Source organism: Crocodylus porosus, unplaced genomic scaffold, assembly GCF_001723895.1.
Source record: "Crocodylus porosus isolate Cpor-Errol unplaced genomic scaffold, CroPor_comp1, whole genome shotgun sequence".
Lineage (NCBI taxonomy): Eukaryota > Metazoa > Chordata > Crocodylia > Crocodylidae > Crocodylus > Crocodylus porosus.
Genome location: NW_017728886.1, coordinates 163,707,160 through 163,734,211, shown reverse-complemented (window position 1 = coordinate 163,734,211; position 27,052 = coordinate 163,707,160). Strand labels below are relative to the sequence as shown.

The 27,052-nt window shown below is 39.8% G+C and overlaps 1 protein-coding gene across 2 annotated transcripts in view; it reads left to right on the top strand.

The window, feature by feature from the left end:
• NFATC1 (nuclear factor of activated T-cells 1) overlaps positions 1-27,052 on the top strand; it is a 149,381-nt gene that overhangs the window by 18,213 nt on the left and 104,116 nt on the right. For both annotated transcript variants that reach the window (XM_019544718.1, XM_019544727.1), the window contains exon 3: positions 6,564-6,723. In XM_019544718.1, the coding sequence (XP_019400263.1) occupies positions 6,564-6,723 (160 nt within the window). The remainder of the gene's footprint in view (positions 1-6,563; positions 6,724-27,052) is intronic.

The following is a 27,052-nucleotide window of genomic DNA, read 5'->3' as shown; positions in this document are numbered from 1 at the left end:
TAATAACAGTTCTCCTGGGCAAGCCTTATAGCTAGGCATACAACCTGGAATCTAACCAGACCTTAGTACTGTCTTTCTATCTTGGGTGCTTATAAGATTTCAGTTACCATAACCTACAAACACTTCAACAGATTTAATGTATTTATTCTCACACCATTTTTTTGAGGTAGGGAATCATCACCCTTTTATAGATGTGGGAAACTGAACTTCTGCCTTAGTATAGATAAGCCCTACATGACATGATCAAAGTAAGAATGAAAAATCCTTGGTAGAGCAGGATGCTAACCTCTGATCTCCTAATAAACCACTGGATCATTCCTCTTTTCATTCCCCCTACAAAAAGTGCCACAAGATCTTTAATGGCCACTAGCAGTCAGACCATCTATTGTATATCTCATTAAAAATAACAGTCTTCCATTTACACTACAGCCAAAAGCTGAACTACTGTTTCCAGACTAAATATAAGTTCTTTAGCATAGCAATGAGATGTTAATCAGATATTTTTTATTTTTAATACATTATCAACAACTTAAATCTTGCTTGACAAACTGTCCAATTTAAATAACTGAATTAAGAAAGAAGGCACATTTTCTAGCATGATTTCAGAGATATTTCTAAAAACTACCATAAAATTAGGAGTTAGGTATAAGAGGCAAGAGTTTTTGTGGGTGATATCTTTTATTGGACCAACTGCATGTCCGGGATAAAATTAAACAAGTGTTTGAATACAAAGTGGAAAAAAACACAGCGTTTTTAATTTATATCAAGACTTTTCAACTTAAAGGCTTGGCATTTTAGATGCTGAGGAAACCAAGAAATGTTAGTCACATGGGTAGTCTCAGTGAGTTCAGTGGAAACACTCATGTGAGCAAAGTTACTCAAAGCCATATGTGTTTGTGGAATCGGGCCCTAAATTTACTCATCTCAATTCAGTTCCTACTTCCTTCATTTCTACATCTGGGGCCTAAATGGATGTAAGGGGGCAGGGGAAAGGTGGTTAATATAACAAGACCAATTTGCATTCTCATCTTCTGGGATTGTACAGGGACAAATCTGGTGGCTGATATAATCAAGAACAATTCTGAGGCTACTGTAACTTTGCTTAATATCTCACTGCAGAATAGCCATAATGCCATGCTTCTCAGTTGTGTTCCATGGCTGTGGGCAACTGGGCTATTATTGAGCCAGCCCAAACAGTTTTACTTGAACAGAGGATATTGTTAGACTCTGTATGCACAATGCACGGCCCCATTACTGAGAGAGCAATAAGAAAAGGCCATAAGGTATCAGATTTTTCATTATACCTTTGATTTTTCTGGCATTTTTTAGGAGCAGGAGCACACATATAGCCTGATTCACCAATGCAGTATTTTCAAACTGTTGTAAAATAATTGACTGTGTGGACTACTCTTTATTTACACTTACCTCCAAGGAGCAAGATACAAATTAGACCTCATATAAAATCAGCCATGTGGTTCCCAAACCCTTAAATATAGCCAGGTTACTTAAGGGCTATTTAAAAAAAAAGATATGGGTCACATTTACTGATTTTAAGGGTCTAAGTTTTATTCAAAAGCCACAAAATTTGGGTTGCAAAATGTGTCATGGACTACTGAAAATGGGGCTTAGGTTTTGAAACCTTTTGGAGCTTGTGAGGATTTTACCCAAAGTCTTCCACTTTTTGAAGTTGATAATATAATCTATTGTTTAATATCATTTCTCTTAAAGGCCGAGGTCTGTCAACCCGGCTGATCTGTATTGATTTAAGGATGTGAAATTTCTGGTGGATGTGAAATAAGCCATTATTCATCAGTCTTGTGGCCTGATTTATGTAGGGCTGAGCTGTGCTAATCCAGTTTTTAAAAAAATAATCCCAAATTCGTGAACTGAGTTGAAACAACCACAATCTTTAGCTAGATTTTAAAAGTAGCACAGCTGGATTCATTGTGACCCAGGAGAAAACTTTCATTCTTGAAAAGCAGCGGGCTCAAATCTTGGCTGATGTGGTATAAATTGAAATCCATTTAACTATGTTAATCTATATCAGTCAAGATTCTTTCCCAGTATTTCTTTTTCACCGCAGTGTTTAGTATCTACAAGTTGCTTTGCTGAGCCCTCTCAAATTGATAGGGAGTAATTTTCAATACCCAGATTTATATTGTAACACTAAAATATTTGCTCGGTGACTCCCCCCACCTCCCCTTTTAACCATGTTGTGCTGCAGGAAATTAAGTGCATGATGAAGATAACCTAAAATAGGAAATAGGTCTGACAGCCACAGCCTGTGACACTGTTAAATGCATCACGCTGCTTCCTTTATCAGGAAAACTGCTCTTCATTGTCAATTTATTATTGGTCAAGAATTATTACCGAGAGATTAATGATTTTAAATGACAGATTGCAGGCTAAGCAGGAAATCATTTTTTATAACCCATGGCATACAATGAATCGGTGACTTTTTAAAGTTAATTATATTGAAATTTTCAGGTATTAATTTGAAACTTCTTTAAAAATAGGAACAGATACAGTTTTTGCTGGTCAGTTTAAATGTCTTTTTTAAAATTCTTTTGCCCTTGAAGACTTAAAGATTAGTGATTGTGGTTGGACTAATGCTGGGAAGGGGGTTAAAAAGCTTTAATCTGATAGATTTTGTGTTTTCAGAGTAAAGAAAAAAAATCCATCACGTGCAAATTTACTTAAAAAGCAGAAACTTATGTTTAAATATATGCACCAATCATCAGGAGAGATGCAGGTGTTTTGCTCTGCTCCTTGTCATTTATCATTAGTCAAACAGAGTTTCTCCAGAAAGTTTTCCAGGAACGTTTCTGACAAAAATATATTTAATACACAATATACATACCATGGCAGCCTTAAACACTTGCCAGCTGACTTTAGATAACTAAGACGACTGCTTGGCCCTTATTTGAGAGCATAATACTGTGAAAGGGTATCAGGGGCCCTGTTTCCCTTCATTCCCTCTGCACTTTGTTGCCTTTATAGAACCAGATAGACATGTAGCCCCTGCGCGTAGTATGAACTGCTCTGCTGCCGTAATGTCTCAAGAGAATCACCTCTCCTCCCCCCCACAATTTCCTAAGGGCAAGAAGCAGAGGGGGCAGGTGGTGCTGCCCTCCATCACCATATGGGGTGCTGGCTGGCTAGTTGGTGAGGCTTGTAAATGGTACCTTAACAGTTCCTTAATTCTGTCAATTAGTAAGTAGTAACTTTTGAACACTATATTTCTCTGCGTTACTAATATTTTTAGTATAAAATTATGCTGATTCTGAATTGTCAGAAATTCCATCATGCTGCATCATGCTGACACTCACATGGGTAACCCTCAGCCTGGTTGTAACCCTTACATCCACCACACAGACCTCTGGCACTTGAGCTAACATTATAAGTAATACCAGTAGTAAGTCATCTATTATTCTTCATGTGGATCAGGAGTAGAGGGGGTTAAAACACACTGGCCAGGTACATCTGTACCTAGTCAAAAAGTCCAAGGTAGAATCAATCTAAATTATGCAGTTTCTGTAAGCGGCTTAGTTTAGATTGGTAGCAAACAGAATATATGTTCACTCTTTGGTGGGGGGGGACAAATCTTAAACCAGGTTCCACCATTTTTAAACCAATCTGTGTGTGCTGAACTTCTTTTCTGCTATGGGTATGGACAGGTTTTATGTGCCAAACTTCTGTTCTGTTATGGCTATAAACTGGTTATGATCACTTATACTGTTAAAAGTCTGTACCTGGCCATTGTGTCAACAGTTCTCACAAATGCTTGCTCACATGCCACTCCTTGCTCCTTGTTCTAGTCCTACTTCCATTTAGGATCAGGAGTGGGTGAGAAGTGATGATTGCCACTTAACTCTCTTGTGTGATATCTGAGCACAGACACTAATGGGCTTTAAGCATGTTATCCCAAAGATCTGCCTGGCCTTGGAATGGTACTGAGACTTGAACTACCAGCATCATTTCTAATTATGTTTGCATGTGTGCTCATGCACTTACTCCTGTATACACATCAAACGTGCTGATAAGAAAGTGCTAAATGAGTATTTTTTTTTAAATATTTCCATGGTGTACATATAAGCTGAGGCCCTAATTTTAGAAAGAATTAATATATGCTTTTTTTTTTTTTACTGACCCAGTGGTGCTACTCATGATTTCTTTAAGAATTTGGTAAAGTATCTGGTCTTAAAAAAGGGGAGGCCACATAGAGTGCTTTGAGGGAATCTGGGCTCTTTCTGATGCTGTTACAAATCTATTGGCACAAATCTTTCAAAGACGATACATTTTTATAAAAGAAACTGATTTTTTTTAATTAAGAAAGATGCATAAAGCCTCATAGTTTTAATTCCTTAAGGTAGTTTAATATCCAAAAAATATAGTGTGAAAGATTCTCTTTTAAAAATGTTCTTTTCCAATTAGTCATGGCTGCTGGAGGGCTAAGTTAATATCAAAGGCCTCCAATTCACTGAATAAGAGAAAGTCTGACAGATATTAGTTCTTGCTGCCTTTATAGGACACTTGTGGTTCACGGGTGTGATGTAATTCTCAAGAATCACACCTTCACTTAACTCATCTGTAACTTTTCCTTTTAGTGTCTTGCAGTGTAATTTAGTACTTACCTGGGTGCATCTACATGTGCATTTAACTGCACAGTAGACTAATCTGCTGCAGTGTAAAGCATCACAGTCTACACGTGGGATGCTATTAGACTTCAGCAAATGTATTTTCACTGCCTTATGGGAGTGAAAATAACTGTGTCTGAATGCACGTGTAAACGCTGACCCAGATATAAATTGTGCCTGGTCAGCCCAGGTAGCAGGTAGCCAGACCCCTGCCTGTTGCTTAGCCACACAGCGCTGCCTTTTGGGCAGTTGTGTACCCCAGCCAGCCCCTATGCCACCTGATGCTGCAACCCGGAACTTGGGGCTGACACCCTGAGCCTGCTGCCAGCGTGGAGTTGCTCTACCCTGGCTCAAACTGCTGTGATCCTGGGTGCATGTGTAGACACTGCACCTGGGAGCTGTTAACTCCAGCACAAAGTGGACCAGAATTTACTGCTCTGCACTAATAGAATGTGTAGATGCCCCCCCTGTGTACTATAATTTTTTAAGCTACTCGTACTCATCAGATAAGTCATCATTGCTTTACTTTCTTATGTATTTATCTTAATGTATCTTTTTGAAAAATCAGAGGGAATTTCTCATGGATTATCTAATTCAAGTGGTAGAAATTCAAGTTCTCTCATCCCCAGAACTGGTCACCATTGCAACACCCAAGCTGTACCAGCAATTGTGGCATTATGAATAGAGGACTGTTTAATTCCAAATGACAATTCTTGCTCTATGAATTTGGGCAAGTTACTTAGCCACTCTCTTTCTCAGCTTCCTTAACTGTAAAATGGGGATAAAAGCTTTTGTAAAGCATTTTGAGAGTCTCCTCTAGGGTTTCATCCTGTTCTTACTCCAGTCAATAGGAAAACTTCTGTTGACTAGACTGTTACATGAACAAGGCCAGATATGATAAGTTGCAATATAAGTGCAAAGTGGAATATGAAATTGTTTGTTTTAAACTTACGTTATCAATTTGACTAGTTGTAAATATGCTTGAAGGAAGCTTTTAGGAGAGTTTACCAGTGAACTAAAGAGAGTATATACTAAAACTAAAAATTAGGATTTTGGTGATGGGGCGATTTGTATTAATTTCAAGATCTGTCAAGTCACATCAAGCCTGATCCTACAAAGCCCTACTGTTGCACACATTTTTCTTTCTGATATTAACTGAGCAGTGCTTTCACTAATGTTTTCACTTCATATTATGTTAAAGTGTGGCTCTACTCTGAAAGTGGCTATGTAAAAATGGCACTTTGTAAGTTGTCAGGCCTGCTTGTTTTAGTGACTATAGTATGTCTTTAATATTTTTATAATTCCCAAGTCAATAAGGGCTACAAGGAGTGAGTAGGATTCTGTTCTGGCTTGTGCATCATCATCAGGAGAATTTGAAACTAAGTGTGGTTTTCAGACTATTGTTTGTCACACATGGATCAGAAAGAACGGAGCTTCCATTTGAGAATCCAGTGGAAATTTTCAGGATTGAAAGTTAGAGGAAAAAAATCCTGTAAACTAAGCAGATTTGGCCTAGGCAGTGAATTACATAAAATACAGAGCTTCCATAGTGCCAATTTAATGGTAATTTTAAGAGTAACACTCTTTAAAAATTCTTCCAGATCTTTCCTTTCACTTTTGTCCTTAGATTCAAAGATCAATACATTAAAATGTTTTTAAACCATGCTTAGAAAATTTTTCCATTTTGTTTACAAATCTGATGGCATCTGGCTCATCAAATATTCCTTACCCATAAATCTTCATAAAATAACCATTACCTTTTAAATTACTTATGTCATGGCATTATCCATATTGATGAAATTTTAAATGTAAGATGGTGAAGGATGAACTGCTAAACATGGTCTCTAAAGTAATAGTATCAGATTCTTGTGGTTTGTGATAGTATACTTGATATTAATATTTAATATCCTTTCCATTCCATTATAGCCCATCCCTGCCTGCCCTTGATTGGCAGTTGCCATCTCACTCAGGACCTTATGAACTTCGGATTGAAGTGCAGCCGAAATCTCATCACAGAGCTCATTATGAGACGGAAGGAAGTCGAGGGGCTGTGAAGGCATCTGCTGGGGGACATCCTATTGTGCAGGTATCAATATTTGTATTGGCAGGAAGGCTTATTTATCCTGGCATACTGTGGCTAGCACCCCTCTACTCTTGCAAAAAAAGGGCCAAGAGATCTTTAATGACCAAAAAGAGATGAGCATATATGTATATATGTGTGTATATATATATGCGTTTACATCTGTAGATCAATGTTCAAGTAATATAAGGCAACTATATATATATACTTTCTTTTTCCCTTCTTTTGTTGCTGTAGTTGCATCAAAATGAAGAAGCAGCTACACATAGATACATATCTTTTCTGTGCACTAGCATCCAGCTCAACAAACATTTGGCTAGAAGCTAAAAATTGAGGGCCCATTTTACCTGTCAGAGCACACCCATGCAAATCCCACTGAAGGGTAAATTCCTCAGTTTATTTAGTTCTTACTCATGGCTGGATCCATTTGAAGATCTGAATGTGTGTTATAGGGAAAAGGTAAGCCCCTATTATGAAAACTTAGGTAAATTAGGGGAAAGTGTAGAAGCATTTGAAATATGTTCTGTTGTAATCCTTCTACCTCTCCAGACATTAGTATGTATCTGAAACCCATATCTAATATAAGGGTTCCTGCTAACATTTTAATTTCTATATATTCCGTATTTAATAGTGTCAAATTGAATGAGATTAATCTCATTCATTTTAATGGGACTTGTTGCAGGAACAGGAGCAGGAAGATTTGTGTTCCATATGGCTGTACAGAATGGCAATTTACAGGACTTTCTCCAGTAAGAAGTGTTAGATAGGAGATGAGTGAATCCCATGACTCTCCTTCTCCAGAATATAAATGCATTAGTTTAAAAGTTTTGAAACCTTCTCTAATGAATCCTATTTCTGAAGCATAATAGACTGTTCCATTTGCTCACACAATCAGTTCCACTGAAGTCAGCAGGACTAGTTATAGAAGGCCAGGGGTTGGGTGCAGACCCATAACATTTGTTTTAAGCTATGTGCTCGTTCAGGGGGTAGCATCCTTGCATCCAAAGATCAGCTATATGGCTGGATGGTTTCTGACCTAGACAGAGGCTGTGCATACAAATATTGCATGTATTTGTGTAATTGCTTTAAAATCACTTATAGATTATCCAACAAATCTAGTATTCAGACTGGAATCCTATTCCTTGAAGGAATGATGCAACTTTAAGAAAGATGATACTTGGCAGGGAATGCTATGTATATTTTGTATTCCAGTGAGATAGCTGAAGAGACTCTGAAAGTGTGTCAGCAGTCAAACATGGTTTGTCTGTCTCTGCCAAAACTCATCAGTGACATGGGATTATGAGGGAGACCTGCTGAAAGACTAAGGATTTTAGCAGAACATTTGTGAATGGCATTGTGAACGTGAGCGTTGTGGCAGCACACTTGATGACAATTAATACATACTCTGTTAGCTGGTTTCATGCAAGAAAATGTAAATAGGAAGCATCTATTTACAGTGGGCAACTTGACATTTAAAATGTTCAGCTCACTTTACAGAAAAAATGAATATGTTGCCAACACTTAATTGACATCCAGGCACTCTTCCTATCATCTCCTGTACCAGTGTGCAGGGAATGAAGTATGTGACCTCTGAATATATGGGTTGGTGGAAAGGAAAGGAAAGGAAAAGAGAAAAAGTAAGAGAAACAGAAACAGAAAGAGAAAAGTAGAGGAGGAAGACTAGATGGAAGAAAGATGACAAAGAAGGACAAGGAAATAATTAAAAAAAAAAGTACCCATTTCAGTCAGACCAATTTACAATTTGATTTACAATTTGATAAAGATGAATCTATTTCACAGCCTTTCTACTGCAACAGGGAGTTTAAACTTCACATCTCAATCCCCACCTCTCCAAAGGGAACAGAAAAACAAAAGGTAACTTTTTCCCCCTAGACTAAACTGTGTTAGAGTTAGCTGTTCAGAAAAACTAACTTTGCTTCTCTGACAAAGATAGCCCTTGGGCTTTTTTAAGAACAAATTATATACAAGAAGAGACCATCTAGAACTCCTACCAGTGGGAAGTGAGAACTTTCATAGCTGTATTAGGACACTGAGGGTGATTTCTGATAAGCCTGGGACAGGCCAGAAGTGAGAAATGAAGATCTGAAACTCTGAGTTTCGGTCTCTGTTTTGGTTTAGTCCGTTATCTCTCCCCACGTATAGACATTGGTCCAAGGTTCAGAGTCCCCATCCTTATCTGAAACTTCACAACCATGAGGTGCATCTAAGAATGAGGGTTTGGTTTGGGTTCTTCCTTCTGATACAGTCTGGTGTTTCTGATTGTGTTACCCCATTCAAACCCATCATACAAATCTGCTGCCCTTGCCCCCACTGCCTCTCTGCACCATGTAGCCTATTCTCTTGTCCTAGCAGTTGTAGGTTTCAATGGTGATTATTTTGGTGCTTTTGGTTTAAACACATTTATTTTGGTGCTTTTGGTTCACACTTATTCCCCTACCTAATGGGAAAATGCAGTTGAAAAAACCCCCAAATCAATGGAGAAATGAGGGGAGCATTAATTTCATGCTGCTTGCTCAGACCTCCAGCAAGCCATTCAAGTCCAAAGAAGCTTCCCCTCCTTTTCTGTCTCCCAGACATGCTAACACAAACACCCTTTGTTCAGGGAGGGGAGGTAGAACCAGAAAGCAGCCTTGGAAGTAGCACAGTTCCCCAGCAAAAAAGGTTAAATGCTGTGGCAAACTGCCATGCAGGTTACTGTTCTCCAGCCAGACATTATTTGCCTCTGTTTCCTCCCCACCCCCCTGCTTAATGGTCATTAGTTTTTTTATCGCAGCAATAGCTCCCCTTGAAGGAGGTGGGAAAGTACAGGTGTGGGGAGAAGCCAGTGACTCCTCAGGTAAACAGTCTGCCAGAAGGGAGCACGGCAGGAGGGCAGGCTCCTCTCCTGGGTATGACAGGAACTGCAGGCCTTGAGGATAACTTTCTCTTGGGTCCTCAAGCCAGGTGAAATTCATCCCTGCTGCAGAGGAAGTCATCGTGTTAGCTTTACATTGCAGCTTAGTGTTAGAAACGAAGGCCGTGTTAATACACAACATGTCCTTCACCTTATTCCAAAATCATACTATGCAGAGAGTCTCCACCTTTGTATTGTCTTGCACACATAGTGGCAAGGAGTCAAGAAGGGGAGCATTTACCTAATTCCATTACCACCCTGCCAAATAAAACTCCATGAAAATAGCACAAGGAGGCTATAGCCCAAAGGTTATTTGAGCCCTGACCCCACCCTGGAGGGTACAAGTCACGCTCCAGCCCATCTTCACCCTCCAGCTTACCAGGGATGTTTGCTGTAGGATTTCACCCAGCATGATTTTGTGCCTCCAGGAATTTCATTCAGTTCAGCCGTGCCCATCCCCACTGCCAGATTTACTTTATTGATGGATTTTTGTGCATACAAATCTGCATTTAGAGGCACTCAGCCACAGGAGCCCCTTCTTTCCGTGTTACCCTCCTACACATTTCCTTTTTACTTGTTTGGGTGTTTGGTTGCCATTGCAGCCCCAAGCTATCAGTGTTCTTGATTTCTAAATGTTTTGAGAGTGGGCTGTGCTGACACACCTAGCAAGCTAAAAACACTTCAGAACATGGGCAAATTATAGTTGCTGGCGAGTTGGTGCTGATGAAGTAATGGTTGGCAAGGGTTTTTATACCTTGGCTTGTAGAATATATTACTAGTTATAATGATTCTATAGGTGATACTTTCCCCTCTGAGTCAGTCCTGTGGAAGTATATTGTGCTGCCAGAGGTGCCAGATTAGATTGAAAACTGAGACCCTCACCATTTGAGAACCAAAATCAAGTAATCACTGCAATATGTTGCACTGTCTGCAGAGGTCAAAGTTACTAACCCTAGAGTTTCTTGATGTACAATTAGATCCTAAAGTGATAGGCAAAAAAGAAAACTTGAAAACACATCCATTAAAGATTTCTGGCCAAACTGCAGTTGGAGTGAGTTGGCTCTAGTTACACCAGTGATGAATCTGATACACCATTTGTACAGCCTATAATCTTCCTCTGGTGATTTCATTTGGAGCTATTTCCTATTTTTCATTCTAAAAATGGTTGACTTGGTGCTGCACAAAATGGCTGTTGCATTTGACCCAAAGGTAGCTGCATTCAGCGGCAGGTGAGTAGTCTAGTACAGTGGTTCTCAACGTTTTTTGTACTGGGACCCATTTGCCAAGATTGATGGCTTGTCCAAACCCATGCCCACCTGGCCCTCACGGTGCTTGACCCACAGTCCCCTCCCCACCACCCGAGCCATGCTGGGGCCCCTCACCCACAAGCCAGAGCCCACTGGCCCTGCTGGCACCCTTCACCTTTAAGCCACTGTCCCTTGGCCCTGATGGTGCCCTTCACCTCCAAGCCACTGCCCCTGGTCTGCTGGCACCCCTCGCTCCCAAGCCACAGCCCCCTGCCCCCCTAGGCCATGCTGGTGCCCCTCACTCCCAACCTGCAGTCCTCTGTCCCTCCTCAGCCCTGCTGGAGGGGGCCTCTAGCTGCTTCCATCCTGCTTGGGCCAAAGTGCAAGCAGAGCGTGTGGACCCCTGCATGTATGGACACTACCCACCTGCCGCCAGCTCAGGCACATAGATCCCCTCTGGGAAGGACTGCCCCTTCTTCCTTCCCCCACTGAAGGGCCAGGCACCTTCCCCCCTTCCCCTCCCTTGCTCCCCCCTCCCCTGCCACAGCCCTGCACTCAGCCATTGTCCCCAGTGCCAGCAGGTGTACATGCACACACACATGCATACATGCCTACAAATGTCCCCCTCCCCGCCAGCCCTCTGGACAGCCCCCTGGACTTCCATCCTCTGCTCCCCATACACTTATCTGTGTCCAGTTGCTCCCACACCCCAGCCTCGCTGTATGCTGGCCATGTGTGTCTGTGCACACAGATGCACATGTGCCTGTTGCCTCCAATCAACCCAAGAAACTGTTTGCAGGCTGGAACATTGCCAGCCTGCAAGGGGAAACCCACACTTTCATGCATTTTTCTGGGACTTGTTTGCAACCCTTTCAAATATTCTTGTGACCCACTTTCAGGTCATGACCCACCACTTGAGAAACACTGGTCTTATAAGTAGATGCAGCTTGTGTAGTACTCTGGGATCCCTGGGGAGGAATGCAACTAGATTATAAATGTAAGGTTTATAGGTGTTCTAATTAATAACTCATCCTTAGACTAAGAAAAGTATATTGACTGCTTCTGATGGAATTTTTACAAGGGTGTAGTGTATCTGTGGGAGATAAAATCCAAATACTCCAGAAAGTTTAATTAAAGCATTTGGCTGTTCCCATGAAAAAATGGACTAAATAGTAAAAGAAAATATTCAAATGAATGGAATAGGTTAACGAGCCTTTTCAAAGTCTTATTTATTACCTTAATTCTTATATAGAAAGAATGTAAAGAATTTTCTACAATATCAGCAGCAACATGGGGTAAGTACATGGCCTAGAAAGGAAAGAAACGGAGTTTCAGTTTTTTTTAATAGAAGAACCCAGTGTTGGCAAGAATTTGTATACCAGAGTAAGAGTGAAAACAGATGAGGCGCTGTTTTTGCCTGCTCTATACCCTGCATCTAAGCATGCATCCCATTGAAATCAATCAATGAATGCTTGGGCGCTTTTCTAAATCTTACGAAATGTTTTATTTGCATCCTTAAGCACCTAAACTCTTATAAAAGTCTGACCCTTTGGCCTTCTTTAACTGGTGGGTATCTGACCTTGCTACCTGGAGAGTCTTAGCCTTCTCATTCAAAATATAGAAGGACTATATAATCAATTATTTAATTGGCTCCAAGGTTGGTTCCAAAAACCAAACAGACCGCTGAGGTTTCTAGTTGAAACAGCTAGTTTTACTCTTACTACCTTTGTGCCATAGTTAGAGCTTAGGATAACACATCATATTGTTAATGGGACAATGTTTGTCCAGTCAATCACAAATCTATTTGCATCAGATTTTTACACTCCAGTACCATACCTTGTACAGTGCTTCTCATACAACTGGTATCACAAAAGCTTTACAGCATTAGGTAATATTGTTGCAAAGTAAAATAAACAACGTTAGAGTGTGAAAGAGAATATGGAAAAGTGATCTTTTCAGATATTTAAAAAAGGGACAAAAAATTAATGTGCTGGAAGGATGCAGGAGGGTTGTTCCAGACAGAGGAACCACAAAGAAAGTTCTTGCTCTAAGGCTCTGATCCACCAGAGCACTTAAGCATATATTATTATTTTTAAGCACAAGTTAGTCCCATTGGTTTGACTAGGACTGCTCAAAGGCTTAAAATTAAGCATGTGCTTAAGTGCTTTGTTGGCTCAGGGCCCAATGCTTGTGCGCTTGTTTTAAGAGAGAGAGCAGAAGCCATTATTGGCTTAGTGAAGGGAATTAAAGAGAAATAGTTCAGTGAGAAACATGGGAGTAAATTCATGGTGGGTTTAATTGTGGTCCTCTGACATCCTATCAAGAAGTGTGGATGTGGAAACAACCATGTTGCATGTTTTTCCCTTTCCTTTTTTTGATCTGTCAGAGAAAAGATCATTTTCTTGTTAGTAAGCAGTGATTCAATTTATCTTGGGATGATGGACTTCCTCTGTCTGCCTTATTTAACTTCTGCTTAAAAGACAGTACCACCCTTTCTTCCAGATGGAAATATAATCCTTTCTTATGGTGAGCATATAAAGATGTTGGCAAGCACCTGTTAACCAGGTTTCAATTAATAGCACAAAGCCATGCAACCATGCAACAAACGAGACAGGGAGCCTACATTTTATAGCCCTATTTTAGACAGCCGGTACTTCTTAAGAATAAATCTGAGCTGAATGGCTTTCGCACTTCTTGCATCTGTGTAGTTAAAGCTAACCTCAAACTAGCAGACAGATAATCAAATCTGAAAAGTAGAATGATCTGGCAGATGTTTTAAGGCTGCTATTGTTTCCATAAATCTAACAAATGGGAGAAAGCCTGTTGAAAGCTTTTCATCATTAGATTTTACTGGAGAGGGGAGAGGGAAGGAGAATTTCTCTTGGTTTTTTTTTTTTACTTTGCATAAGCAGAACTATGGCAAATGACTGGATGGGCCAACCCTGGTAAGCAGTGATTCTAGAGTTTGCATCTCCATTAGCCAGTCAAAACTTTCCAGCACCATAAATGAAATTTTACCCTCGCTCCACAGATACAGCAATAGGGACAAACCTCTACAGTTTTGCAAGAACAGCCCATTCCAAGTGAGAACCAAGATTTCCTCTAGCCACACCTGGTGGAGGCACTCAGCTTTCCTTTGAAAATTATTTCACTTACATCCATACTGCAGCACCTAATGCTTTTTGATAAAATTCCCAAATGTGTGGCAGGATACCTAATGTAACATACCAACAGGGAGTATTTAATAAACATCTTAAGTTTGTCTGGGATTCAAATTAACTCCCTTTTATGGAAGGACATTTCTAAAGGAAGCAATTGTTGGATGTGGCTACAGAGACAGGCTCTGTAACTAAGAGCTGTACCAGACTTTTGCTGCCTGGCCTTTCTTTATCTATTTAGTTATTCTTTTAGAAATTCTTTTTTAGAACTTTCTTTTGACACATTCACTGTCCTTATGCCCCATGTGTGTATAATGCCTCACACTAAATCCCAGTTTATAATCAGTCTATAATCCCTAGATACTATGGTAATATTTTTGCTACTACTAATGGGATTCGGCATAGAAGAATAATGTAGCACATTCTGACAAGTGGGTTACAGTTGTTTTTGAGTCTTTTTCTGATCAGTCTTTATCAAATAAATTAGAGGGTTATCCCAACTGAATTAAAAGTACTTGCTTTTGGGAGGAAGGAACAAAAAAAGCTATCATTGTTTTGCCTTCACTGTATCTTGAAATTATTCTTGTTCACTAGTTAAAGGAATGGTAATATCTACTCTAAGCTTTCCTCTTTCTTAGCCCTTCCGTTTCCTTTCTGTCTGGTTGTTTAAGATGAGGAGGTATCCAACAGGGAATATCAACAGAGTTTTTTCTTTACACCCTGTGGATGATCTAGCTGTTCTTTGATAATGATAAATGGGTTGCAACCAATGCCAGCGTTGCCTTCATGCTACCTGTTTTATACAGTTTAGTAGATATTTTCCTTTATGAGTGGATGTGGAAAGAAAGTGTGGAAAGCATCTTTACTTTATTATTACTTGTAGAACTTGTTCTGTCTGCTTGTTTGATCGATTTTTGGTTCACCCTGTACAAACTAATAGCCTAGAAACTGTACAGAGGAAACCTGTATAAAATACAAAAAAACAAGCAGAAAAAAATGTAATCAGTCCCCCACCCCTCTCTCCTCCACCTGGTATACTTTATTACGGAGTCTTGCACTTTGTTATTTCTCTTGTGGATACTGTTTGCAATGTGGATGGGGGAGAGGGCTCTGAATGCCACATGATAGGATGATTTGCTGTCATTCTGAAAGTATTTCAAACTATCTGTACTCTAAATGAGGAACTGGGGCTCATAGGAGGGCAGTACATAGCAGTTCTCTGCTAATGGCTTAGCTTTACCATACAGCCATCTTAATGTTACAGCCATCTCTCTTAACTATTCCTTTGCCCAGAATTACAAGATAAGTTTTTGAACACATATTATTGTTTCCTATACCATGATGTGCTTCTTGCTGCACCCTGACTGTGGGCAAAGTTCAGGGAACATTCCCTCTGTACATCCCACAACATCAAATAAAGAAAAGGAGTTCTGTTTATCTAATCTGTATCTTCTGGTTGTGCTCCTGTGATGGGTGAAGATGAAAACACACACACACACACAAAAATCTCAGGCTGACTTAGAACAAATAATCATTTACAGCTACTAGGAAAACAGCTGCCTGGGCTGCAAGAAAGTAGCAAGGCTTTTGTGGCACTGCTGGTAAGACTATTTTGCAGATACATTTACAAAGCTAATTGTTCCTAATTCTGTTCTCTAAATTCACTTTTGGCCAAGACCTGTCAGGCACAGCCCATGTGCCCATTTCCCTCTCACACACTCTCTTCTCTTTTTTAACCATATTAAAAAGAAATGTTCAGTTTAAATTAAACAAGAAGGGAGAGGAGAGATAAGAGTCAGTCAGGTCTCTGAGGATTTCTTTGCATTTGTAACCCTCAAAACCAGGTACAATTTAAAAATAAAAATTGGCAAGCAGTTAATTACATGGCCTAATAGACCTCTGTCTTTTGGGAGCATGATTCAAATGGCTGCTGAGCTATTAATGTTGAAAAGTGGCCCCTACATTTACACAGTAATTATGCTTTCATAAGGACAGTCAATTCCATTTTCAGTAAACCTATGACATTAGTCATCTTAAAGTTGAAAATACATACCCTTGAATAGGAATATGGAGTTCAAGATATTAATGATCAGGTTTGCAAAATTAGAAGGCTTCAGTTCTGCAAAGTTCACACAGCTTGAATAGACCTTATTATTATTCAACCTGAGTAAGGGTTAGAGAACATGCTTCAAATGTTTGTTGTTATATTACACAGAGGACACAAGCTCTTATTCTGCCACATGAGATCTAAGGATGGGAGATCCTAGAAAGAGCAGCTCAGTACTTTTTTGTCTCAAAGCACAGGCCCTCAAACAAGTTGGTTTCTTAATGCCTTCCTTAATGCTCCTGTAGTGAGAGTTAAAATCTTAGCAAGGTTGCTTGCCTCAGTGTACCTGGTATACTAGGATCTCTTTGTGAGTAACAAGTAAATGAAATGTTTCGAGCTTTCCTTCCTTTTTTGCATCCTTGTGACAAGGTATTTAGCAGAATGTGAAGATTTGACAGAATCTGGCAGGGTTGCACTGTGGACACTTATACTGTGGCCTTGAACTTGCAACCTCTGGGCTGATCAGCTATGTACCTTAGTACCCCATTTTCAGCCTGCTTGTGCCTGGACTTTTGGAGGGAGGGAAAGAGTGAGGGGTGCACAGGGAACCTGACTCCACCTATGCAACCAGGGTGAAAAAAACCACTGGAAACATTCCACCAGTAGTATTTGTATTCTCCAGATAATAGTGGATCAGGGCAACTCTGAGGATCCGCGTGCAAGGGAGTGTGGTTTCAGTGATTTCCTTCTGTTTTGTGTATTCAGTCCATATCCCTCAATGAAAATGCTTAGGACATTCCACATATATAAACTTGCATGGTTTCCTGAGCAGATTAATATCACGTACAAGAGACCAGAACTTCACTCAACCAAAGGACTTACACATGCATTAAGTACAAGACTCACCTTATTGAAAGGACTTACAAGTTTGCAATGAAATATGTCCTTTAGCTACTTACTGAATCAGGCCCATAGTTAATTTAACAGTTGTGAAGCAAATCTAACTTGTGTCTGAGTAATGCCCGGAAGATTGGGCTCCAAATGATTTTAAAGGGAGATACAATTTCATACCTATTTATTAGATGAGTGAGCCACAATTCTGTGAGTTCCAGCCAAGTTATTATTACTAAGTTATAGGATTGCAATGCTAGTTATAATGTAGAAGTCCTACACCAAAGTTACGAATCAGTAAATCTACTCCAGACTTGTCAGATTATTGCATGTTGACATGAGCCCAAAAGTTGAAATGAAGCACAGTTAAAATTAAAATGCAGCTTTACCAAAAGCCAGATGCTTCATTATGAGCCATGCTAACCTACCTGCCAAATACCAGCTAACCTTCATGAAGCAAATGATTAATTTTTTACAAGTCTGCTTTGGTAACTAGACATCTGTCCTCTATTTTTAAAGGAATATCTCAGAGCAAATGATTTTTTTTCCTCCTCAGTATCGCCAATTATATAAAAAAATATAGTTTTCATAGTCTACACGTACAATGTATAGTTTTCAGAGAAGATGTGTGTGTGCATGTGTATAGATACTGTACTATACAATGTATGTATGTGTATATAGTAGTAAAATATGTATTGGATATAATTAGATTTCATATTAGTTTTATACCAGCAAATTAGAAACTCCATTTTTTTATCTTTTTATTTTTATGAGGTAAGAAGAATAGAATTATGTCCATAATAGATATGGTAATCTATTGTGTTTATAACAAAGTCTGTGCATGTGATTATAACATAGATTTTCCATTTTAATGTCATTGTTACAAATAAACTGAATTGGTGGGAAAAATAGTGTCAGATTACTCAGTCACTCATTGGAAGTACATTGTAGCTTTCAATATGAGCAGGGGTTTATCATGAGGCATAGCTTAAGAGATCTTCTTTGATATGAACCGTGGAAGAGATATGTCCATTACAACATCTGTTATATAAACATAAGTAAAGTATGTTGCATGCTGTCAAAGCAGTGGAATCAAATAAAACTTCTACACCCTGCACGTGTTTAAGAAATAATTCAGAAAGAGTTACATATTTTCATTGTAACAATTGGAATGGAGCGGTGATCAACTTACTTGCACATAGTAAAAAATAATACAGGTTGCAGACAGATTTGTAACATGGTTTTTAAACACCTGTTTTTAATGTTTCAATGTCCAGTAAAACTAAGGAATTCCTGCTTTTCATTTCCATTCAGTCACTATGCACATTACAGTTTAAAAGTCTAATGTACACATTTCAAATGTAAAGCCACTTAAAGCAGTAAACAATTCTTGTTTTTACATAACAAGCAAGGATTTTTTTGGAGTGACATCTTTTATTTGACCAACTGTATAATTGAGATAAAGTTAGACAAGCTTTTCAGTTAGAAGGGCTCTTCTTCAGGTCAAGATTTTGGGTTAAGATTTTAGGAATTCTGTTTTCTGTCAGTTCCAAATCTTGAGGGACATTTTACTGATTCTGTTCTTTGTAGCATTGATAATGTGGTGGTCTTAGCAATCCATGGTCCCAGTTGTCTTCCAGAACAAGGACTTACCCAGTAGTGCTTGCTTCTACACATGCAGCAATATTGATCACATCACATCACATCACAATGCAGCTAGCCAAAAAAAAAAACGTACAAAAGAGAGGCTTATCCATGTGACCTTTCTGCCTCTGTTCAGCAGAGCACTTTAAGCACATGCTTAAATCCCAATAAAATCAGGTTAATGTTAAATATCTGTTTAAGTGCTCTGCCAAAGGGGGATACATTGGTTAACTGGAACCCTGTTGAGCTACTTATCTCTGTGCCACATTTTTTTTCATTTAGAAAATATGAGTAATAAGAAATTATCTACCTCTCACACTTTACAATTGTCTGATGAAAGGTGCTATTGAAATGCAAATTCTTATTTATAATGGAGGATTCAGGGTATAGACTAAACTTTTCTAAAATTTTACACTTAGAAGAATGGTATCCTATGAAGAGGATGCATTTCTCTTATGTCACTTTTCTGTTGCAAGCTATCAATATTATGTAGCCACTCTGGATTAGAACATAAAGATGTCCATGTAACATGTGATGCACTAAAACGCAGTGTTAATTGCTCTGAATCGCTGATAGGTGTTGTTGCCACAATTTTTGGTCAACCAGCTTTTCCAATATTGCACTAGGGGATTTTAAATGCTCATTTACATTTTTACATGCAAATATCCAGACCATGCTTGCATTTTTAGCTGCATGCCAAAATATACATAGCCCATTATTCTCAAAATATTGTTTCAGAAAACAGTGCTGATGGGGGAAAAGCATGGTCAGTAACAGCGTTGCAAAATATTACTTGTATTCCTTGGCCACAGATTATTCTTCCTTCTGTGAGGGGTGGAAGTGCCCAAATTTCTATCTATTATTGTGTTCAGTGTGTCTCAGCCTGCTAATATCTACTACTGACCAGCAACTCTAGAAGTATAATTGTGCCTCTCTCCTATTGCTGAAGTTGTTCATTTCAAAGTTGCAAGTTCTGTAATGGTTTTAATAAGCTGCCACAGAATCAAGGCAAGTGAGTTTTGTGAATCATGCAAAGTAATATTCCATTTTCTTAGCATATAAGAGGGTCACCACTGAGCCCAATAATAGCAGCTGTTTACTTTAGACCAGTGGTGTTCAACTTTTTTGAGGTGCCCTGTCTGTTTACGGACCAGATCTGGGTGGTTGGTCACATCTGGTCTGTGAGGCAGGTGTGCTGGGCCTGCTTCAGCTGTGTAGAGGTGGGTAGGGTGCAACCAAGAACCCAATCCAGCCATATGGAGTGAGAGGCATGGCCTAGCTCCCACCTGGCCATGTGGGGCTTGGGAATTTGGCAATGAAGGAGGGGGCAATATTAATTGCCACTGTTCCCCCATCGCCAAATTTGCTGATTTGTGGGAAGTCCCATGGACCAGATGCTATAGTTCTACTGGCTGGATTTGTTTGGTGGGCCAGAGTTGAGCACCCCTGCTTTTTAGACTGACTGAAAATATCATGATATAGGGAGTGGAATCTGTTCTGCTCTCATCTTTTTAGTTGTCCTGCTGCTTTTGACAGTGTCAGTCAGATTTTCCCTCTTAAGGTCTCATCTGCTTTGGGCTTCCATGATACGTCCCTCACTAGTTCGCCTTATATTTCGTTGACTGTTTCGTCACTATTTTCTTTTGGTATTTCTTCCCCTCCAGCTTGGGGGCTAACACAAGCCCACTTCTTGGCTCTTTCTTAGCTTCTTGCCCTGCTTTTTTCCTTTAGGATAATCTCATTGGCTCACACATTTTTAAGAACTTTCCCTGTTAGGACAACTCATGTTAGCTGTCTATATAAATTTTCCTTGTATATCTACTTCCCTCTTTATCTCTTCTTTGAAGATCTGACACCAAATTAAGAGGGATAAAAATCTTATAAATTCATACTCAGCATGGGAAAAAGTTACAAAAATGAATGTTACTTTGAGTATAGCACATTATTTTCACAATGACCAAGAAGATCATGTCAATATCTTTCCCAGCTCTGAGAAGTTACTTCTGCCATGGCTTTTTGGTTGCCTGACTGGTTTTAAAGAGTCAAGAGACTGTATATGCAGCATTGCTAGCCTGAGTTTTCTTTGTAGAAAGTAGGAGTTTCACAGCATGTTTTTAATTAGAATTGCTCATTTAGCATTTCACTGCAGTATGTTCTCCTCAGTGAAACGATAATTTAATTGTCTCTGTTTTGGAAGCTTTTCATGCCTGTCTGTGTGGCCATTCTTTATTTACTATGCCTCTTTGTGCTTTGTTCATAGCTCTGATTATGAGTGAAGTCAAAACCAAAAATATCCATAGGCTGCATCATTTCCACCTTCTAGCTTTTTATATATGTTCATTTTAAGACACTTGGTACATATAAAGCAATTCTACAAGAAAAATATGCTAGGGAAACTTGTCAGTGTTGGGCTTGCATTGACTTCGGGTTGGGGGGGGGATACATATCTCAAACTCTGCATAATTAGGAGGAAATATAGTCCACATGGCCTTGACTCAGTTTTCTATTCTGGAGTAATGCATATAAGATCACAACTGCTGTAAAAACAGCCCTTGTTCTGTGGTCTTGAACAAACTTCTATGAACACAATGTATTTTGTTTAGTTGAAAGTGAACCTAAACTTGACATTTTAAACCTTAATTTGCACATATAACAACATTTTACACAATGATTTTCATTTCCAGAATTCCCATAGTACCTTACTGACTGCATAAATATGTAGATTCCTCCACTTTATATAGGATTTGCTGAAATAAAATTGAATGTGGAAGCTATTTTATACTTATATAAAACCCTTTTTTACTAAGGATTCCAAAATATTTTTTTAGCAATAAATTTAATCTTTCAGAGGGCTTACATATTAGTATTTACAGCAACCTAAATTTCTAATCCTCAAGAATTAGAAGGTGTGAGGAGCTATTGCATGTGAACCATTGCAAAGAGATCTATTTTATCACTGACATCCTTTTAGTCTTGTGTGCAAAAGGAAAAGCTGTAGTGTATGCAGAGCTGAATTGTTTTACAAACAGCTAAACAAGATGGTGGTAGTAATGCTGGTGAATTACAGCATCAGAAAATACTTTTGGAATTTTAATGTGTGGGTATAACTGAGGTCCATACTTTTGCCCTGAGTTCAGAAGATAATTCAGCCAAGCACTGTCACTTAGGGGATGTGCTCACATAAGCGTGAGCCTTTGACAGATGTCTGCTTGGCACAAGTACAGCATACCTTTCTTGGAGCAGTGCCATTCATTTGTGAGAAATCCATATTTTAAGATCTGCCTGGGATTAGTTGGCAGTGGATGGTCTGTCTCTTTGTGGCTGGCTACCTATTATATAAACTAAGTATTGCCAAAGCATACTGGACTTTGAGCTCTTACTAGAAACCTGGTCCTGGTGAGTTTGTATTTGGGTAAACCCAGTCTCTTTTATCTCTTTTAATTGCCCCAGCAATTGCAATACATGATAGTATCTTTCTTTACTTCCTAACTTAAGTGTGTGTGTGCGTGCATGTGTGATTTTTTTTTTTTTGGTGAGTAGTTGAACAGAAGCTACAACACACCTAGAGGTGGCCGTATTTTAATATTAGGGAAAATTATAAGTCATTTGTAGAGTACCTTGAGATCCTTTGGGAAGAAAGATAGTTTGCTTTAGAATGCTGTAATATTATTGTGGCCTATGTAGCTTCAGATATACTTATGTTGCATTTTTTTTAAAGTATATAATGCACAGGAAAATATATATTGCAGGAAATGAATCTTGATGAGTTGCAAACACTGAATGCTCTATCCAAAACCCAGTATACCAGGGCCAGTTTCTCTGTTGGTGTAAAACAGTGCATTGATTTTAGTGGAGTGTCACCTGTTCACATGAGGAAAGCATTTGACCCATAAAACCTTTATTTTCAATTTCTGTCACAGTTGCTTGCAAAACTGGACTTGATAATCTTACTCGCTTTAGATGGAATTATGGTAATCAATAGAGTTCATCTAAAACTCCAGTGTTCCAGTGCTAAGTAATACTAATAAACTTGACAGTATTTAGAATAATAGTTTGAGAATGCCTTGGGAACCATGTCCCAGAAGCTTAATCACTTGACAAATAATTGTTTTTACTGAGTTAGCTGCTGGGCATTCATTCAAACATTTGTTGCTCATTGGGTGGTGCTATTAGTATTATATGCAATCAGCTCTTGCATATACATTCTACTCTGTTTTAATCAAAACTCTAAGGCCAACAGATTACATCTATATGTTATGTAACAGACTTTTTTAACTAAGTAAGGCCATATACCAATCGAGGGGATCTTAACTTCTCATAATAACATGAGAAATGTCCTACTGCATCAGACCATAGGCCCATTTAGTCCAGTTTCTTATCTCACACTGTGGCAGAAAGTATAGGCTAAGGAGAAGAATATTTAATTAGGGTATATCCAGAATGATCTATCCCCTGCCCCTCTTCTAACATTCAGAGACCTAGGAGGTCCTGATTTTTTAAGGTACAACCTGTTTGAATTTCATATAGTCTTGTCAGACCTCCTTTAAGGTCAAAACCATAAAGTCCTAGCTATAAGCCATAAACTGCACATGAGCTATTTTTACTGCTGTATTCTCTATAAGAAGCTTCCACTGTGGAGCATGCAAGTCACAGGGGTATGCCTTAAAAAACCAGGAGCATGTGTATTTGGCTAGATGAATACCCACTTAGATTCCTCTTGTTGGACTGTATAAAACAAAGCAGAATATGACTCTGTTGTCTTTAAGAGCATAGAGAGATAGACAGCAACCTATTGGCTAAAGAAATGAACCATTATAGTTGTCTGAGTTTATTCCTTCAAATGCGTAATCATAATTTTACCTATTAGGATTAATGTCCAAGTAGACTTGAGATTGTAATGCGGTTCAATTCCTGGGGTGGTCATGATGTCTCTAGAACCCCCTCAGCCCTTGTCAACATGGCTTGTCTCTGGGCAATCTCGACTTTTTCCTCATCTGCCATGTCTTGATGAAATGATACTTTCAGAAAAGGCTACCTCAGGGCTTCCCATGTCAGAACTCTTCATGAGTACCAATGTTGCTTCTCACTGCCATAAGGGCTAATTATGTGGGCTCCATTCTCCCCAAGACCCATGCCCATGCCTTGCAGATGTCATGCATACTAATCAGTCACAACCATCCCTGTGGGCTACAGGCTACAGGGTCCTGGCTCTCTTCATCCATTACACCTGCCCTTCTCTGGGCTATGGACACTCTGGCCCCCTCACTCTCCAGCTGTGGTCCCCCTGACCTTTGGTCCTGGCCCCGCTCCTAAGCCAGCTGAAACCCATGGGCTCTCCAGCCCTGACAGTCTGCAGCTGTGGCCCTTCTAGCCTTCAGCCCTTCCTGAGCCCTGGCCCCACTCCTAGGCCAATGAGATCTATGAGCACCCTGATCCTACCTGACCCCTGAGTCCTCTGGGCTCCTGCTGTCTTTCTGAGCCCTCTATCCCCTGTTTTGTCTCTGGGCCCTCTTTACCTGGGCCAGCTGGGACCTCCTGAATTCAGCATCAGGGAAAAAGAAGAGATGAGCAGCAGTGGTGAGAGTGCCCACCCTTTGGGCTCCAGAGCCCTTCAAAAGCAAGGGCTCTGGTGAGAACCTGCCCCAAGAGCCCATGTGCAGCGTGGCCAAAGGGGATGTGACTGTGCCATTGCACTCCCTTTGGATCTGCCTTTGGGAGAGCATGAGGATTCATGTAACTCACAAAAAGAGCAAGGAAGGTTATTTCAGCTCTTTGCTCAGTCCTTCTCACACCAAACCCGAAAAAGAGAAGTTTTATTTATGGACTGTCTGATTATAATAAGTCCCACTGGGGACATACAACTTTATAGCAAGCAAGTAAATCATGTGCTTTGTCTGCTTCTTCCATTGAGTTTCCAGGTCTTACTCAGTGTTGGGCCTTTTTTTAAGAATGCTAATTAAATACTAAGATGTCTTGAAAATAAATTATTTTGTTGCCTTTGGGAAGGAAACCTTGGCAAATCGCTTAAAAAGAAACCAGAAATGAAATGCGAAAACTATTTTCATATTAATGTTAATGGCACAAGAATACTAAGTCCAGTCTTAATCTGAATATAGTTTAATATTCTGTAGTGTTTACAGCTTGCCAAATATTTATGTGTTTAAATAATGCCTCATACTCAAATAAGCTTACTTTGTAGGGAAAATTGATAATTTAGGGAAATAAAATCACAGATGTCATTGCATCTTGTGGCTCCTTCTAATCATCATAGTTATTCTGTGAGGAACAATATTGCACCAAACACACTGGCACCTTTGTTTATCCTTGGATAGAACAAAACCATGCCTTATGTCTTCATCTTGTAATAAGTAGCATATGGGCAAGCTGCTGGTTATGAACACAGAAAGTTGCAGATTCAGGATATAAAACACATACTCCAACATATGCACCACCTAGGCTAAGTACAGACAGTCAAAAAGCCCAAGGCTGAATTTATTCAGTCTTTGAAGGTTAGTCTAAGATGCACAAATTAAATTGAGACACAAGTGAACAGACATTTACCTTTGATTGAGGAAATGCAGCCATATGCCTGGAATGGCTCAGGCCAGAAGCTGGGGGGGAGGGGGCACTAGAGCATTGCTCTCTGGCATTTAGCCATCATGGATTGTGTGTTTTCTTCCTACTGCCCCTGAGGTCTCTGGGACTTGCAGTCCACAGCTACAACCAGCAGTACATTTTAGTGGAGGAAAGGGTGTTTAACCCCCTACCCTCCCTGGCCTCAGACCCCAGCTGGAGTGAGGTAGTCCCCCTGCAGCTCCCCGCAGATGGGGCTGCATCCCAAGCTGGGCTTGCCCTCCACGTCCACCCTCTTGTCAGCCAGCCCTCACTCCTCCAGCTAGGGAACACAGGGGTAGGGCCAGCCCTGCTCTCTGGAGCAGACAGCACAGCACAACACAGCCCAGGGTTGCAAAGCATGCTGGGATGCTGGGGACTTTGATTTAACTTGAACCAGGAAGAGGTCTGGGACAAGTTTCATAAACTGTTTTGACCCAAATTAGTTAAGTCTGATACTATATTCAACCAGGTTTATCTTAAAACAGTTTCAGCTATTTTGAAATTGGTTCATCTACACTGAGTTTCTGATCTGTTACAATTTAAACCAGTTTCTGATCACTTAAATCAGTTTATGTGTGATGTCTGTCCCTAGCCCTACTCTGCTAGTAAATGTTGGTTATAGGTAAGCCTGCAATGAGAGCTCAGGGATTTGGCCCCATTAAAGACAGCAAAGCTGTTCTGTTTTGTGCCTGCAGTTCAGATTGCCTAGACCCATCCTCAGGATCAAGTTAATGTAAAAAATGGCTTGAAGCAGATTTCAAACTATGCTGACTATACCTTAGACTGAGCCTGAAACCGGGGCCAGTTATTGCATACATACAAATATAAACATTTTTAATACAAAAAATGCATAAGTTACATGACTTGTGGTATGTGTACAAGTATAAACCTGCCTGAGGCATCTTCATAGAAACCTATCATAAATCTCTGTTGTAATAGGCCTCTAATATAGTTACACAGTGGACGTGTCTACACAAGATGCTTAATGGTTAGAAGACTAATTCTACTGTGCATTAGTGCAGCTGGCAAAGCCCATGCTAATGCACTAATGCACAGTAGATTTAGTCTAATGTGCAGTAGCATCAGAAAAAAACCATTCATCTGTACTAATGCACAGTAGTGCTGATTACCTGTCACCACAGGTACTAACATACCTGTTAGTGCCCACTCACAAGCGTAACTAAATAGAAGGTCTGTGTAGGTTCAGAAAAGCCAACGTTTGAGGGGAATGTTCCTATTAAATGATATATAGTGTTGGTTGAGAAGTGTTGTGGAGGATCCTTCTGAAGTGTGGATGCCCACTGAAATTTGTTGCCATTCTCTGCCTACCCTATGATGGTAAGAGTGGTGATTTTCAGTAATGGATCTATCACATCCCTTTGAGGTTGAAACGGGAGTTAAGCAAGGCTGCATCATCACTCCAGCACTTCTAAGTGTTCCTTGCCATAATGCTACATCTGACCAACAAGCTCCTAAATAACAGTCCCCAGCTTTGGTAATCCAGAGCCATGGTGAGACTCTGGAGAACACTGAATATTTTCTGCCCCTCAGAAACCGTCTTTTGCAGAAGGCTGACATTGATGAAGAACTCCAACTTTGCCTCAAATGTGCAAGGCAGTCTTTGGACACCTGAAGAAACAGGTGTTTGAAGATCATGACATCAGATCTGAAACCAAACTCATGGTTTATAAAGCAGTCTTGCTGCATGGAGCTAAGACATGGACAATGTACAGGAGATATCAAAAGTTGTTGGAGAAGTACCATCAGTGCTGCCTCTAGAAGATCCTTCAAATCCAGTGGGAAGACAGACACACCAGTG